Source organism: Bos taurus, chromosome 2 (genome assembly GCF_002263795.3).
Source record: "Bos taurus isolate L1 Dominette 01449 registration number 42190680 breed Hereford chromosome 2, ARS-UCD2.0, whole genome shotgun sequence".
NCBI lineage: Eukaryota > Metazoa > Chordata > Mammalia > Artiodactyla > Bovidae > Bos > Bos taurus.
The window spans coordinates 86,140,148-86,157,220 of NC_037329.1; the positions used below are offsets into that span (position 1 = coordinate 86,140,148).

Below are 17,073 nucleotides of genomic sequence, written 5' to 3' on the forward strand. Positions count from 1 at the left end.
CACTCCAGAGAGCCTCCTAATCACTTGATCTGGCCTGTGACGCTTATGCTGTTTGACACACAGGACAAGGTGGTCAGGCAAAGCATCGCTCTGGCTCCACCACCCTCTCCCATCACAGTATACTTGAGATGTGTTCCTTCCCACCTGTGGTCTCAGTCCTGTTCTCATTCCCAAACCAAACAGGAGTTGCTCAGCGAGTGGCAGCCCATGTTCTATTGCTCAGCATCCAACCTTTTAGTCTTGCTATCTAATCTAGAGCCTGGCTGGTCATTCATATCACTTTAGGAAATATTTAGACTCATGGGAATCAAGTCCTGAGTTAATAGGAAAGAGGAATGATAAATATATTTTCCACTGGGAAAAAAAGGAACATGAAAGGTTCAGAACTTAGAGGACTTTTAGGAAGGGTCAATGATGCCCTAAATTATACACCTAGGAGAAATGAGGAGGCTAAATACAGAAGTTATTCTGAGGGAGATTGGAGGGTGAGTCAGGTAGACCACTGACTTGGCAGATGGAAGGTGAGGGGTGGCAGGGAAGTGGAATTTCTTTCTTTTTTCACCACCTATGCAAAGTTCCTCAAATGTTGATGAGATTCTGAAGCTTGTGAAAATGGAGCTTCATGGACCCTACCCTTGGAGCCTCTGACTGTCCTGCTGGGATAAGCCTCCAGCATGTGTATATTCCCGGGCATTTCACAGTGTTCACATCGCTTGGTCTGAAGGCCAAATCTTGAGAATTACTGCTGTCCTGTGATCTGACAGATGTGTCACAGATTAAAAAAAATAATAATTAATTTATTTTTCGCTGTGCTGGGTCTTCATTGCTGCACTGGCTTTTCTCTAGTCATGGCGAGTGGGGGCTACTCGCCAGTTGTGGTGTGCAGGCCTCTCATTTCAGTGGCTTCTCTTGTTTCAGAGCACAGCTCTAGGGTGCACGACCTTCAGCAGTTGCAGCATGTGGGCTCAGTAGTTGAGCTCTCTAGAGCACAGGCTCACTAGCTGTGGCACTCCAGCTTAGCTGCTCCTCCACATGAGGAATTTCTCAGACCTGGGATCAAACCTGTGTCTCCTGCATTGGCAGGAGGATTCTTTACCTTGAGCCTCCAGGGAAGCCTCTATGTCACAGACTTTTAGAAGCTGAGTAATGATTCAGAGAGCTACCACTCACAATTTGAGAACAGTTACCAATAAACCTCTGAGAAGAAAAGATTGTTTTGCTTACTTCTAACCTCTCCTTTCGGAGAAGGCAATGGCACCCCACTCCAGTACTCTTGCCTGGAAAATCCCATGGATGGAGGAGCCTGGTAGGCTCCAGTCCATGGGGTCACTAAGAGTAGGACATGACTGAGCGACTTCACTTTCACTTTTCACTTTCATGCATTGGAGAAGGAAATGGCAACCCACTCCAGTATTCTTGCCTGGAGAATCCCAGGGACAGAGGAGCCTAGTGGGCTGCCGTCTATGGGGTCACACAGAGTTGGACATGACTGAAGCGACTTAGCAGCAGCAGCAACCTCTCCTTTTAAAGCCTGAGTGTCTTTACCCTGTATCCACTTTTATCCCTTTCCCCACCTGAAGAAGGTGTGGCTTTATTATATAACCATGTCAATTCAATGTTTTTAAAGTTTGTGGGGAGGTAGTGTTATTGGGCAGGGGTAAAGTTGCTAAACTAAAGGGTGGATCCTCCTCCTCGAGGAAGGGGGAGTTGCTTCCCTTAGCTACGCTATCAGTGTTAAGCTGTGGTCCAGTTGCCTCTGCTCAAAGGGAAGGCCCAGGCAACACTGTGCTGTCCTCTGCAGGTTGTACCAGCCCAGACAGGACAGCCTTGGCAGTCAGTCATTTTCTGGATGCCAAATAGAGCAGAGGGAATATCTCTGAGTCCAAGGGACAGCAAAGCACTTCATACAGAGGGCTTAATTTGTCTCTTTTTCCAAACAAACAAAAAAATAACAACTCGATCTTTTCCTTCCCCAGGAATAGGACAAAAGGAAAAGTTGGTATTTTTGAAGTGGTTCTAATGTAAGTGTTTATTTTAGTGGAAACAGAAAACAAGTTCATGGTGCAGGAGAGAGCTACCTTTCCCCCCACACTGGAGGGGCGGAATGGAGGCAGAAGCGCTGTTGTCTCTCCATCCCACCCTCTGGGCCCCACTGCAGCTCTAACCCTAGCTGTGTGCTGGACTGAGGGCAGTTTCACACAGGCAGTGCACAAGAGCAGGACGAAGGGTCCCGCAGACAGGGCTGTATTTTCTGTTTGCAGATTCATATCCACTCAATCTTCACTCTAGGGAAGAGTCAGCATCTCAAGTTGGAAAAAAGGAGGCATAGTAGTACGGCCTTCGAAGGGAGGGGCACCTCTGAGTCCTGGAAGCTGCAGTGAATTGGGAGTTGGTCTACTTTGCCCCTTCTCTGGCGCTGCCAGTGTGAACTCACACGCCCTTGAGAAGGCGGTGCCTTTAATAATAGCTTGTATGCACAGTTGGCTCTCTGCATCTGCAGTTCAGATTCTACCAACTGCCAATGGAAAATATTCGAGAAAAAAATTTCAGAAAGTTCCAAAAAACAAAACTTGAACTTGCCAGCAATTGTGTACATAGCATTTAAATTGTATAGCTATTTCAAATAATCTAGAGATGACTGAAAGTATACGGGCTGCATGTAGATTATATGCAAATACTATGCCACTTTATAGGGTGTCCCTCGTGGCTCAGGTGGTAAAGAACCTGTCTGCAATGCAGGAGACCTGGGTTTGATCCCTGGGTTGAGAAGATCCTTTGGAGGGTGGCATGGAAACCTACTCCAGTATTCTTGCCTAGAGAATCCCATGGAGGTGTCTGGTGGGTTATGGTCCATGGTGTCACAAGGAGTCAGATGTGGCTAACATACTTTACCTTTATCTTTGGTGAGGAAAGGGTTACAAAGAACCAAGCAAACAGTTTTGGGCCCTGGAATAGACTGTCCATTACAAAACACCAGGACATGCTGTCAACCTCTCTTTGCCTGCCCCATTCCCTCCCCACATTTGAAAACTCCCTGGTGGCTCAGATGGCAAAGAATCTGCCTGCAATGCAGGAGACCCGGGTTTGATCCCTGGGTTGGGAAGATCCCCTGGAGAATGGAATGGCAATCCACTCCAGTATTCTTGCCTGGAGAATCCATGGACAGAGGAGTCTGGTGGGCTATAGTCTGTGGGAGTGGCAAAGAGCTGGACACGAATGAGCGAGTAACACTTCATGCCAATTTATACAAGGGACTTGAGCATCCCAGATTTTGGTATCCATGGGGGTCCTGGAACAAATCCCTTATGGGTACTGAGGGATATATATAACAAGAGAGGGTTAGATTTGCTGATCTCCAAGGCCCATGAAATCAGATTAGAAGTTCAGTGAAATGCTTTTCGTAGGCCTTATATAAGCACTGTTAGGTTGCATTATCTTACAGATGATCTCTGTTTTAGCATGAAATGAGGGTGTGTCAGGTACTTCAGCGTTACCTGTCATGTCTCAGTATAGGAGTAGGCAACACGCTTGTCAGGAGCCATCCAAACTCAGCCAGAGTGTGCAGCAGAGGACCATAATCTGTCTTGATTTCACAACCCTGCGTGAATAAGCACAGAGGTCATAGTCTAATGACAAAGACAACCAGCTACACAAATCATGACAATAAGGGTGAGGAGTGTTGGGATAAGGGGCATTCATGCTCCATTAAGTGCAGTTTCACTGGCTCCAGTCTTCTTTTCTGCTTCCTGCTGCTTCCCAACCATTCAACCAAGCTAGAAACCCTGGGGATCTGAGTGGAGCGAGGTTCTCTAAGGTTTGGGCCTTCCTTCCCTAGGTCTTATTTGGGCATCAAACTTTAATGTATAGGGTGGAGGTTAGGAATTTGCATTTTAAAAAGCTCCCTGGGTGATTTGGATCCAAGTAGAGGCCACACTTTCAGAAACACTGGTCTAGGGCCTGGGAAGTGAGGACTGGAGTAGAGAGTGAGCATTGAGGAGTCAAAGGTGAGAGGAGCAAAGAATGTTCACTGCTTTTCACTCACTTGGAATTGATTCTTACTTGGAGTTGTTCCTCTTATCCCACATCCTTGTGCCTCCCTCAGTGGGGTTTCCAGTTTCCTTGAAAATGGCCTATGTCTCTCTAAGCTGGGCAAGGCCAGAAAGGTGAAAGTGTCCTTGAGAGAGGCTGTCAGTGAGGGCCTCATACACCAGCAAATATACCTGAATTCAGTCTGTACACCTCAACGGCAGTCCATTTGGTGATACCTGAATTCAGAGCGCACAATGCTGACAGCAAAGTCACCTCTTATTAGGAAGGACAATGCTGTGTGTATACATTTGGTCTGCTGAGAGAGAGAATACCTTTGGATATTTTTGCCTTTGAAAGTCAATTCACAAGGTGAAAAAGTCAGTCACATTGGTTGCTCAAAGACAAAATTGACTGAATTTGTTTTCACTTTCATCTAGTTGTCTTGGCATTGTGTACAGAGAATCTCAGTGCCGAGGATGTTGTTTAGAATAAGAATGTCGAACGTTTGGGAATCTACTGCTATAATTATTTTGCTATCTTTAAACAAATCTGAACATTGAGTAAAACAAATCACCTTTTCCCAAATTTGCAAGAAGTTTGTTCAAGTATTTGTGATGAAATTCTGAACACTGAATAAACATGTGTTTGAAGAATATTGTCCGTGTTAGGCAATGAAGATCTAAATGTAAAACTCAATATAAAAGTAAAGCCAAATTATAAAAAAAACACAGTTTACCTCAATAACTGTCCATTGTTCTACTACGATGGCATCATTTCCTTTCCTGCTGAATCCTGGTACTCCAGACCCTTCTTCTTCATAGATAAAGACTCCTTCCAAAGATTTCGACAATTGATCCCCTGTGAGGAAAAAGATACAATTAAGGAGAGTTGCACATATTCAGTGTCTTTTCAGGTCATCTAAAATGTTAATAAACAACCCTTACAGGAAGCTGAAAGAAAAATATATCAATTAATAAATACTTGTTTTAGGTGAATCTATGACATTTCCCTTATCTTTGAGGTAATTTCTTTCTTTTTTTTTTCAAAAGTTAAGACAGTTTTATACCTAACTGAATTAAAATCAAATTGTAAACATGAAGACTACAATAACAAACACAAGATAAAATAATATCATACAGTGAGAAGCAAGTGGATTTCCTAAGCCTAAAAACATCTGGAAATCACCTTCACCTGGAAATCAAATGCTGGTTTCTGTTCTTCATGTTGTATGTATGTCAATCATACCACTAAGAAAAACAACATCAAAAATATTAATCTTTGAAATTACAAGTGTGATATCAAAACCAAGGTGAGGTAAGATTATTTTAAAAAACATAAATACAGAACAATTCTTTGCTTCAATGATGCTTAAAAAAAAAAAAGAATGGTAACAGGAAGATCCTAAACAGAAGTTATTGTCAAAAGAATTCCTGCTGGGAAGGAAGTTTTGAGGGAGGGCCTCTCTGACATTTTTTTGAACAGTTGACAATAACCAGCTGGCCAAAACTAAACTGATTTTATGGAAATTCTTTTGTCTCCTACAATTTTCCCATGATCATGTGCTGGTTAAACATTTTGTTTTTATACAGCACATCAAAGTTTCCTTGATGGACGATTATCCAAATAATAACCTACAAAGTTTTCAAAACATCTATTAAGTTTAAAAACCAAAAAACAAACAAACAAAAAAAACCAAAGTAATTCAAATGTAATTTTAAGTTTTCATTTTTATTAATGAGCTATAAAATTTTAAGAGAAAATCACTACTACTATTTTTATATCAGTTACAGTTCAGGCAGAATAACATGAAGAATTTACTTTGTTCGGCATGGTTCCCAAAACCCAGTAAAGTTTAATTTACTTGTTGAAATTGCTATTCTAACTACAATATATGTTCTACTTCCTTTAAATGTACTTGTCTACTGTCATACCAAAGTGACCCACAGAATTAAACCTGTTTTTGATCGTCAGTTTGGAGCATCCCAAGACCATCTTTAAAATTGTATATTTGCCTCAAGTCCTTTTTTAGAATGGGGGTATGAACTTTAAGAATAATTATATACTCTGATAATTATATAGTTAATTGTAATCTCTTCTTATTTACTTTAGGATTATATAGTTGGAGAACTATGGGTTTTGTGGTATCTGTTTTCTTGTTCTCAGTATTGAGATTCCTTAGTACTTCTAAACTTCTCTTGGTTTAAAAGAATGAAAATGTTGTAGACTCACACACTGCAATACCACCAAGAATAAAAAAGAAAGACTCACTGGAATGCAACAACATGGATAACTGTCAGAGATACTATGTTGAGAAAAAAAGCGAGGAGATAAAACATACTGTATAGTTCAACCTACATGAAGTTCAAAACTAAGCAAAATTAATCTATGGTGCTGGAAGTCAGAACAATGCTTCTCTCTGCATGGGAGGATATTAATGGGGAAGGGCCATGAGGAGGCCTTCTGGGATTTCGGAAATGTTCTGTATCCTTTTTTTTTTTTTGCCTTTTACCCCTCAATATTGAGATATAGTAGTTGACATATAAGGAAATGTTCTGTATCTTGAACATTTGTCTTCTATTCAGTTGTACTCATAAGATTAATGCATCTTGTTCTATGTGTCTTATTCAGTTCAGTTCAGTCGCTCAATCGTGTCCAACTCTTTGGGACCCCATGAACCACAGCATGCCAGGCCTCCCTGTCCATCACCAACTCCTGGAGTTCACCCAAACCCATGTCCATTGAGTTGGTGATGTCATCCAACCATCTCATCCTCTGTCGTCCCCTTCTCCTCCTGCCCTCAATCTTTCCCAGTATCAAGGTCTTTTCAAATGAGTCAGCTCTTTATATCAGGTGGCCAAAGTATTGGAGTTTCAGCTTCAACATCAGTCCTTCCAGTGAACACCCAGGATTGATCTCCTTTAGGATGGACTGGTTGGATCTCCTTGTATCTTACAACTTCAGTTAAAAACAAAAGACATTCCTTCTCACTTTAGATCTCCCCAAGTCCCCTGGCTAAGCTTTCTTAGGGACCATTCTGGTCCTCAGAGCCACAGAAGAATGATAACTTCCCAGGAGGGACTATTTCTATCTCTTAAGAAACTCTCCCTGACAGAAGCGGTAGCTGGGGAGGGGGGCAGGGAAGGCCTCATGGGGAGTGACCATTGGGGTGCTTGGTGTGTTATACTCCAGCTATTGGGGTAAGGTGACAATTCTGAACAATTACTTAACTGTCCTGAACTGACTCATCTCTTAACAGCATGTATCTCAGACCTTCCCACCCTTTGTGCCTTGGCCCACTGGTGTGCTTAGAATGGGGTTCAGATGAACTAAGGTACAGGGCGCCCCCTCCTGCCCAGAGCAGCTTTTCTTCTTCTATCTATGTGTCCTACAATATTGTTGTTCAGTCGCTCAATCGTGTCTGACTCTTTGTAACCCTATGGACTGGAGCATGCCAGGCTTCCCTGTCCTTCACTATCTCCCGGAGCTCAAACTCATGTCCATTGAGTCGGTGCTGCCATTCAACCATCTCGTCCTCTGTCATCCCCTTCTCCTCCTGCCTTCAACCTTTCCCAGTATCAGGGTCTTTTCTAATGAGTTGGCTCTTGGCATCAGGTGGCCTAAGTATTGGAGCTTCAGCTTCAGAATCAGTCCTTCCAATGAATATTCAGGATTGAATTCCTTTAAAATTGACTGGTTTGATCTCCTTTCAGTCCAAGGGACTCTCAAGGGTCTTCTCCAACACCACAGTTCAAAAGCATCAATTCTTCGGTGCTTAACCTTCTTTATGGTCCAACTTTCACATCCATATATGACTACTGGAAAAACCATACCTTTGACTATATGGACCTTTGTTGGCAAAGTAAAGTCTCTGCTAATGCACTGTTTAGGTTTGCCATAGCTTTTCTTCCAAGGAGCAAGTGTCTTTAAAATTCATGGCTGCAGTCACCATCTATAGTGATTTTGGAGCCCAAGGAAATAAAGTCTCTCACTGTTTCCATTATTTCCCCATCTATTTGCCATGAAGTGATGGGACCAGATGTCATGATCTTAGTTTTTTTTAATGTTGAGTTTTAAGCCAACTTTTTCACTCTACTCTCTCACCTTCATCAAGAGGCTTTTTCATTCCTCCTCGTTTTCTGCCATAAGGGTGGTGTCATCTGCATATCTGATGTTATTGATATTTCTCCCAGCAATCTTGATTAAAGCTTGTGCTTCATCCAGCCTGGCATTTCGCATGATGTACAACATTATCATTTTCTATGTGTGCAGAGGGCTTCTCAGATGGCTCAGTGGGTAAAGAATCCGCCCACAGTGCAGGAGACGCAGGTTTAGTCCCCCGGAGGAGGGAATGGCAACCCACTCTAGTATTCTTGCCTGGAGAATCCCATGGACAGAGGAACCTGGCAGGCAACAGTCCATAGGATAACAAAGAGTTGGACACGACTAAAGTGATTGACGGAGAAGGCAATGGCACCCCACTCCAGTAATCTTGCCTGGAAAATCCCATGGACGGAGGAGCCTGGTGGGCTGCAGTCCATGGGGTCACTAAGAGTCAGACACAACTGAGCGACTTCACTTTAACTTTTCACTTTCACGCATTGGAGAAGGAAATGGCAACCCACTCTAGTGTTCTTGCCTGGAGAACCCCAGGGACGGGGGAGCCTGGTGGGCTGCCGTCTATGGGGTTGCATAGAGTCGGACACAACTGAAGCGATGCAGCAGCAGCAGCAAAGTGATTGAGCATGTGTGCATAATATTAAAAAGTTACAAAGAATTGACCTGATCCACTGCTTCTCAATTTTTTTTTTCTGGCCTTGCTGTGAGTAATACGTGAGATCTTAGTTTCTCCTGACCTGGGACGGAACCTGTGCCCTCTCAATGGAAACACAAGTCTTAACCACTGGACTGCTAAGGAAGCCCTGTGGTTAGCTTTTAAGAATAGGGAAGACGTCCATTTTGCTCATCAGTATAAACCCCATGTGCCAGGCCTACGGCCTGGTGTGTATATCTATATCTATATCTATATACATATGGAGTTTCCCTGGTGGCTTAGCAGTAAAGAGTCTGCCTGAAATGAAGGAGACTTGGGTTCAATACCTGGGTCAGGAAGATCCCTTGGAGGAGAGCATGGCAACCCACTCCAGTATTCTTGCCTGGAGAATCCCCATGGAGAGAGGAGCCTAGTGAGCTCAGTACATGGGATCGCAAAGAGCAGGACAGGATTGAGCAACTATGCACAGTAGCACATACATACATATATGTATATATGAAATGAATACATACATGTTTCAGTGCCATTACTCTACCCTACTTTTCATTCTGATACACCTCCAACTCCACACAAGCATTTTTATAGGAGTGAAGAGACTGAAATGACTATCAAGTGAAGTCTAAAAAGAATCCACAAAAAATGAAAGTGTAGCCTTCAGATGTGGGTATATCATAGGTAGGAAGAGGCTATGCTCTGAGGGTGGTGGGCATTGGTAGGCTAGTGAAGTGTAATAACCTCAAGTGTTGTGTTTGTGTGTGTGTGTGTGTGTGTGTTCTGTACCAGTTGGTAGAGTTGACCATCTCATCCATGTCAGCTGCCCGCTGGATCTCTACATGTTCTGGTAGAATAAAGTGCTTTGTCTCTATTGGCATAATTGGATAAGCCTCTTGTAGGCTCCTCTGGATTCATTTGGGAGTTGTAAGTGTGCAGAGAACCCAGCTGCAGGCCAGTTTGGAGAAGGCCAGATGCTGGAGAAGGCCAGGAACAGGAGAAAGTCATGCAGTGAGACCCTCGGGCCATAAGAACAGCAGGAGGGTCCCTGGGTGCCCCTGTGTGTGGGACTTTTCAAAACAGAAAAGGCTTCGAAAGTGAGTGGGAAAGGGCACTGAAGAGGAATTTCACAGACCTTACAAGATTTCCACCATGACTTTCCTGACTTAAATTTTTTTTTTTTCCACTTCTCTCTGTTTCTGGAGAATTTTATAGAATGAGATTTGTGGAGTAATATATTTAAATTTCTGAGCAATATCTGGTTTTGTGCTTCTCCTCATGTGTGGGCTGGCTTCTGACAGTATTTTGGAAGAGGATGGGAGCAAGACAAAACAAAATATGCATTGTCCCCTACGTGTTTTGGATGTCAGGCATCAGATGTTCTAGGACAAAGTGGCCCCTTCAGCCTCTGACTTGCTTCTCATGGTGACACAGGCACAGGTCACAATTTCCCCTTCACAGCTTCCCTGTGTACTCCCAGGAAAGTCCTGAGTGACACACCCAGTCACCAGACCTTACAGACCATGGCTCATTAGGGCTTGGCATGGCCTGCAATGCAACACGCCTAATGAGACATTCCGGAGCTGCTGACAGGGAGAGACTCTCCCTGGGGCTCTCTAAATAGCTTCTGAGGCTTTAAGAACAAAAGCCCTAAAGAGCCTCTGGCTGGCAACTGCTGTGGCTAATTTTATTTCCACCAGGCAAGGCTCAAGGCAGGGATGCCTGAAAGACATTGTGAAAGGAGGATTTCTTTGTCTTTCCTTAAGCAATTAGTCATAATCCAAAATTTGGAATGGCTCTTTAAAGTTTTTTTTGGCCACATCACGCAGCTTGCAGGATATCCTAGTTCCCTGACCAGGAATGGAACCCAGGCCTTGATAGTGAAAGCGTGGAGTCTTAACCATTGGACTGCCAGGGAATTCCACACACCCCAGCCCCTGTTTTGAATGGCTTTAACTTAGACTCTTTGGAGGAAAGAGCAAGACATAGACACAGAGAGAGAAACATGTGAAGCATAAACTGACCTCCAAATAGCTGATTCATACTAAAAGTATTGTAAGAACATCTTGTAAGTGTCAGGAGAGAAGGCCAATCCCAGAAAATGAACGCTGACAGTGGGTGAGGCACTGTGGGAGTCACTTTGTACATAGTGTATCTTACCAAATTCTCACAACAGTTAGTAGAAATGTTTTTACACCCCTTTTAGGAAACTGAGGCTCAGTGAGCTCAACTAACTTCCCCAGGTCACACAGCTCTAAGTAGAAGACACAGAATTTAAACTGTTTAAATACTAAAGTCCACAGGCTTTATATCAGATCTGGCTGTTTCCATAAAAGATCAACTTGGAAGAAGTTTCCAATAACCAAAAATACTATTAAATCTTTATTGAGTACTTGCTAAGTGCCAAACACTATGCAAGGGGCTGTATTTTGGGGTGCTCCAATGAACTAGATCCTTACTCTTGGTTGCTAGTTAAATTTGGAACACGACTTGACAAATTTAAATAACCAAAATCTTTAGTTGTATTAGTTAAGGCATCACTAGGCTGATCTAATAATAATGAGGTTTATTGAGATCTCATCTGGTTTGCTTTTTCATTCCCCTCTCTCACCTCAGTGAATCATGGTCCCTAACTATCCTGATCTGCATAAACTCCATTCTTCTTAATGCATTTTTCCAGTCTCCTTACTATCTTTTTTTTCTTTTCTTTTAGCACTAATCTCTTTTGAAAAAAAAAAACAACAAAAAACACTTTTCTTAGAAATAATTTTTGGAAAGTTTTGCTTGTTTTTGTGACAGACAAATAATTACATATCCATTATAACTAAAAGAAGATTAGATAGAGATGAAAGATAAGGGAAAGGCATAAATAAATACAGATCATTTTCTGAACCAAAGTTTATTTTTCTATACAAATTTTAGGAGGAGTCGGGTTTAGAGAGGAGGACATGGTAGGTAGTATTCAAAACTGGGCTGCTGCTGCTGCTGCTAAATCGCTTCAGTCATGTCCAACTCTGTGCGACCCCATAGATGGCAACGTACCAGGCTCCCCTGTCCCTGGGATTCTCCAGGCAAGAATGCGGGAGTGGGTTGCCATGTCCTTCTCCAATGCATGAAAGTAAAAAGTAAAAGTGAAGACGCTCAGTTGTGTCTGACTCTTAGCGACCCCATGGACTGCAGCCTTTCAGGCTCCTCTGTCCATGATATTTTCCAGGCAAGAGTACTGGAGTGGGTTGCCATTGCCTTCTCCCATCCGAAACTGGGCTAGTGTAATAAATTTGGATAGTAGTTGTTAAATGCCATCATATGCCTCCTGATTGGGCTGCTGTAGTACATCTTACTCGGAAAATTCTACTAGTTGATCACACCGAGGTTTGTCTATTTCTTATCGTTACAACCCAACAGCAAACATTACAATAGTACCACACAGGATTGTTAAGATTTTACATTAAAGTTGCATGTGCAATTGCCAAATTCAGACTTAAATTGAAGAATGTGGGGCAAACCACTAGACCATTCAGGTATGACCTAAATCAAATCACTTATGATTATACAGTGGAAGTGAGAAATAGACTGAAGGGACTAGATCTGATAGATAGAGTGCCTGATGAACTATGGATGGAGATTCATGACATTGTACAGGAGACAGGGATCAAGATCATCCCCAAGAAAAAAAATGCAAAAAAGCAAAATGGCTGTCTGGGGAGGCCTTACAAATAGCTGTGAAAAGAAGAGAAGTGAAAAGCAAAGGAGAAAAGGAAAGATATATACCCATTTGAATGCAGAGTTCCAAAGAATAGCAAGGAGAGATAAGAAAGCCTTCCTCAGAGATCAATGCAAAGAAATAGAGGAAAACAACAGAATGGGAACAACTAGAGATCTCTTCAAGAAAACTAGAGATACCAAGGTAACATTTCATGCAAAGATGGACTCGATAAAGGACAGAAATGATATGGACCCAACAGAAGCAGAAGATATTAAGAAGAGGTGGCAAGAACACACAGAAGAACTGTACAAAAAAGATCTTCATGACCCAGATAATCACAATGATGTGATTACTCACCTACAGCCAGACATCCTGGAATGTGAAGTCAAGTGGGCCTTAGGAAGCATCAAAGGTTCATAAGCATCTAGCTTATGAATAAAGCTAGAGGAGGTGATGGAATTCCAGTTGAGCTCTTTCAAATCCTAAAAGATGATGCTGTGAAAGTGCTACACTCAGTATGTCAACAAATTTGGAAAACTCAGCAGTGGCCACAGGACTGGAAAAGGTCAGTTTTCATTCCAATCCCAAAGAAAGGCAATGCCAAAGAATGCTCAAACTACCGTACAATTGCACTCATCTCACACGCTAGTAAAGTAATGCTCAAAATTCTCCAAGCCAGGCTTTAGCAATACGTGAACCGTGAACTTCCAGATGTTCAAGCTGCTTTTAGAGAAGGCAGAAGAACCAGAGATCAAATTGTCAACATCTAATGGATCATGGAAAAAGCAAGAGAGTTCCAGAAAAACATCTATTTCTGCTTTATTGACTATGCCAAAGCCTTTGACTGTGTGGATCACAATAAACTGTGGAAAATTCTGAAAGAGATGGGAATACCAGACCACCTGACCTTCCTCTTGAGAAACCTGTTCGCAGGTTAAGAAGCAACAATTCAAACTGGACATGGAACAACAGACTGGTTGCAAATAGGAAAAGGAGTACGTCAAGGCTGTATATTGTCACCTTGCTTATTTAACTTATATGCAGAGTACATCATGAGAAATGCTGGGCTGGAAGAAACACAAGCTGGAATCAAGATTGCCGGGAGAAATATCAATAACCTTAGATATGCAGATGGCACCACCCTTATGGCAGAAAGTGAAGAAGAACTAAAGAGCCTCTTGATGAAAATGAAAGAGGAAAGTGAAAAAGTTGGCTTAAAGCTCAACATTCAGAAAACTAAGATCATGGCATCCAGTCCTGTCCTTCATGGCAAATAGATGGGGAAACAGTGGAAACAGTGGCTGACTTTATTTTTCTGGGCTCCAAAATCACTGCAGATGGTGACTGCAGCCATGAAATTAAAAGATGCTTACTCCTTGGAAGGAAAGTTATGACCAGCCTAGACAGCATATTAAAAAGCAGAGACATTACTTTCTCAACAAAGGTCCATCTAATCAAAGCTATGGTTTTTCCAATGGTCATGTATGGATGTGAGAGTTGGACTATAAAGAAAGCTGAGTGCTGAAGAATTGATGCTTTTGAAGCGTGGTGTTGAAGAAGACTCTTGAGAGTCCCTTGGACTGCAAGGAGATCCAACCAGTCCATCCTAAAGGAGATCAGTCCTGGGTATTCATTCGAAGGACTGATGTTGAAGCTGAAACTCCAATACTTTGGCCACCCGATGTGAAGAGCTGACTCATTTAAAAAGACCCTGATGCTGAGAAAGATTGACAGCAGAAGGGGATGACAGAGGATGAGATGGTTGGATAGCATCACCGATTCAATGGACATGAGAGTGGGTAAACTCCGGGAGTTGGTGATGGACAGGGAGGCCTGGTGTGTTGTAGTTCATGGGGTTGCAGAGTCAGACACAACTGGGTGACTAAACTGAACTATACTGTGCAATAATTAGAATCTTTTTTCTTAGTAGTAATATCTGTCCTTTTAGCCATTGAACTTGAGAGGCAAAAACATTTCCACCAACTCTGACACAGGTCAAATTTTTTAGGTATCAACATATCATAATATAAAACTTACCTTTAGATGTTTCCCAGCATACAAAAGAATCAATTAAAGACAAGCCTTGTTTATAATAAAATGTAGTTAACTCCAGCCAATCAGCATCAAGTGTACTAATGACAGAGCCTTTTCTTGTTACTTTCATTGACAGGATGCCTTCCTGATAGTTCCAGCAGGTTGATTCATCATCAAAAACATTGAAGACTGTATACAACTTGTTATCTGAGGATAGGTATTCAGAAGGAAGAAAAAAGGGAAAGTATTACTAAAATTGTGTTTTAAAAATTTAATTAATCCTGAGCTATTTCAAGCATATAGGCACAGAGAATAATAAATTACCTACCATGCAAGTTTTATCAAATGTTAACTTTGGGCCATGTTTGCGTCAGAGCTTTTTCAAGGAAATGAGAGATGTATGTAGATAAGGCTCACGATGTATCTCTCCTAATCCTATTCTCCAGAAATAGCTACTGTAATGAATTTGGTGTTAATCATTCTCATGCAAGTACTTCTGTTCTTTAAAATACATGTCTATACATATAAATGATGTTTTGCAATTTAAAATTTTTTAAAAATGGGGTGTTGTGTGTATCAATCCATAAGTTAATTTTCTTGTTCAATATTATGCTTTAGAAGTATAATTAATACATGTAGGTCTTGTTCATTTAGTTTAACTGTTACATAGCATTCAAGTTTACTTTTCTCCTATTGATGGAAATAGATATTATTATTGAATTTCTGTTATTACAAACATTACTCATTCCTTGGATACATATGTGAAAGTGACTCTAGAATGCATACTACTTTAAGTTAGCAAATGTGATGGACCCACATCATTGGTTGTGCATTAGGAAGTCTGACGTCATTTTCATCCCAGACAGTATTAGCGATATGTGTGTTATCTGTGTTTTTCTTGGTGAGTTTCCATGGATTTCACCAGACTCTCCAAGAGGTCTTTATTATGCGTCTGCTCCCAACCCCCTGCACCAAAAGTTAAGAACCAACCCCTGGCATAGAAAAGTTATCAGGGTTTTAAAATAATCTAAATAGAAGGCAGAATCTAAAGACTGATAATTAAGTAGCATATTTGATTTGGAATTTAAAAGATTAGGAATAGACATTTGATCTAATCAAAGTCAGGATGGGAATGAGCATGAGTTTAAAAGTAGCCATGGGCCTGGTGGGCTACTGTCTATGGGGTCACACACAGTCGGACACGACTGAAGTGACTTAGCATAGCATAGCATAGTATAGCATGGATACCAGGTGGCGCTAGTGGTAAAGAACCCTCCTGCCAACACAGGCGATGCAAGAGACTTGGGTTCAATCCCTGGGTCAGGAAGATCCCCTGAAGGAGGGGATGGCAACCCACTCCATTATTCTTGCCTGGAGAGTCCCATGGACATAGAAGCCTGGTGGGTTATAGTCCATAGGGTTGCAAAGAGTTGGACTTAGCATGCAGCATACATGTGGATAGAATATAATAGTTGACCATATAACAGAATATAGAATAGAATATAATAATGACCATAATTCCAACACTTGTTCACTCTTACATTCCTAAATTTTTCACACTACAGGAAAATCAGGGTGGTAGTTAGCTAAAGAACTGGTTAAATAAAAATGGAATGGTGTTGGTGGTGGTGAGGTGGTAAGATGATGAGCTGGGAAATGCTCTTGGTTCTTTCTTAAGGAGGCCATGCTGACTGTGGTCCAATGAATGTCTGCCATGCACAAATATTGAGCAATCTCACCACAACCCAGAAAGCTGATACCACCAGTGCATGTGGCCTCAGCACCAACCAAGACTGATCAAAGGATCAGTTAATAACAGCTAACTTAATACAGAGTCTATTCTGTGCCAGGCAGAATAAGCACTTTGTAGACATCTCATTTCTATTTATCACAGCAACACCTTTCTATAAAGACACTGAGGCAGTCTGACTGTAAACTCCTAATTCTAAGGTTTACACAGTCTTTGATTTTCTCTATTAGTGCTTTTTAAATCATGTCCATAAATGTATCAGAAAACTTAAAACAGTCCAAAATACTCTCAGTTTCTTGGGAAGACTTGCTAGCTGCAAAGAAGAATAAAACTATTGCTTAAAGTTATTTAAGGATGCAGGCACTATTGTTATATTAATTGTTTCATCATGATGTGCATTCTCATATTCCAGTTGGTGATTAAAGGAAGCCAATTAACTTCAAAGGTGAAAACCATCCATGAAATGGGAAAGGCCAAAACTAAAATTCTCACAGACTGTTTTTAGGGAAAAACATAAATCAGAACAGCTTTCTTTACAGAATCACTTTTTTGGTACACATGCACAGCCTTCATTTTACAGAGGTGTTGGTTCATGACTAAACAGAAGCCAATTTTTAACACAAAGTTTCGTTACGTGGATGGTGTATGACCATGCCAGGGATAACTGTATGGAAAACTGCCCTACCTTACACCCATCTGTAATAATTTAAAAAAATCAAGACAAGTTTATACAAGTTTATTCATTAATCTTTAGAGATATAATTTGTCTCGTATTTGTTAAAAACCCTTCAA

At 41.5% G+C, this 17,073-nt stretch overlaps 1 protein-coding gene across 7 annotated transcripts in view; it reads right to left on the reverse strand.

Annotated features, from left to right (window-relative positions):
- Positions 1 to 17,073, reverse strand: part of RFTN2 (raftlin family member 2) — a 91,932-nt gene that overhangs the window by 39,384 nt on the left and 35,475 nt on the right. For all 7 annotated transcript variants that reach the window (NM_001428698.1, NM_001428699.1, NM_001097986.2 and 4 more), the window contains 3 exons: positions 14,535 to 14,738; positions 4,766 to 4,887; positions 3,495 to 3,598 (listed from right to left, as the gene is read on the reverse strand). In NM_001428698.1, coding sequence (NP_001415627.1) covers positions 3,495 to 3,598; positions 4,766 to 4,887; positions 14,535 to 14,738 — 430 coding nt within the window. The remainder of the gene's footprint in view (positions 1 to 3,494; positions 3,599 to 4,765; positions 4,888 to 14,534; positions 14,739 to 17,073) is intronic.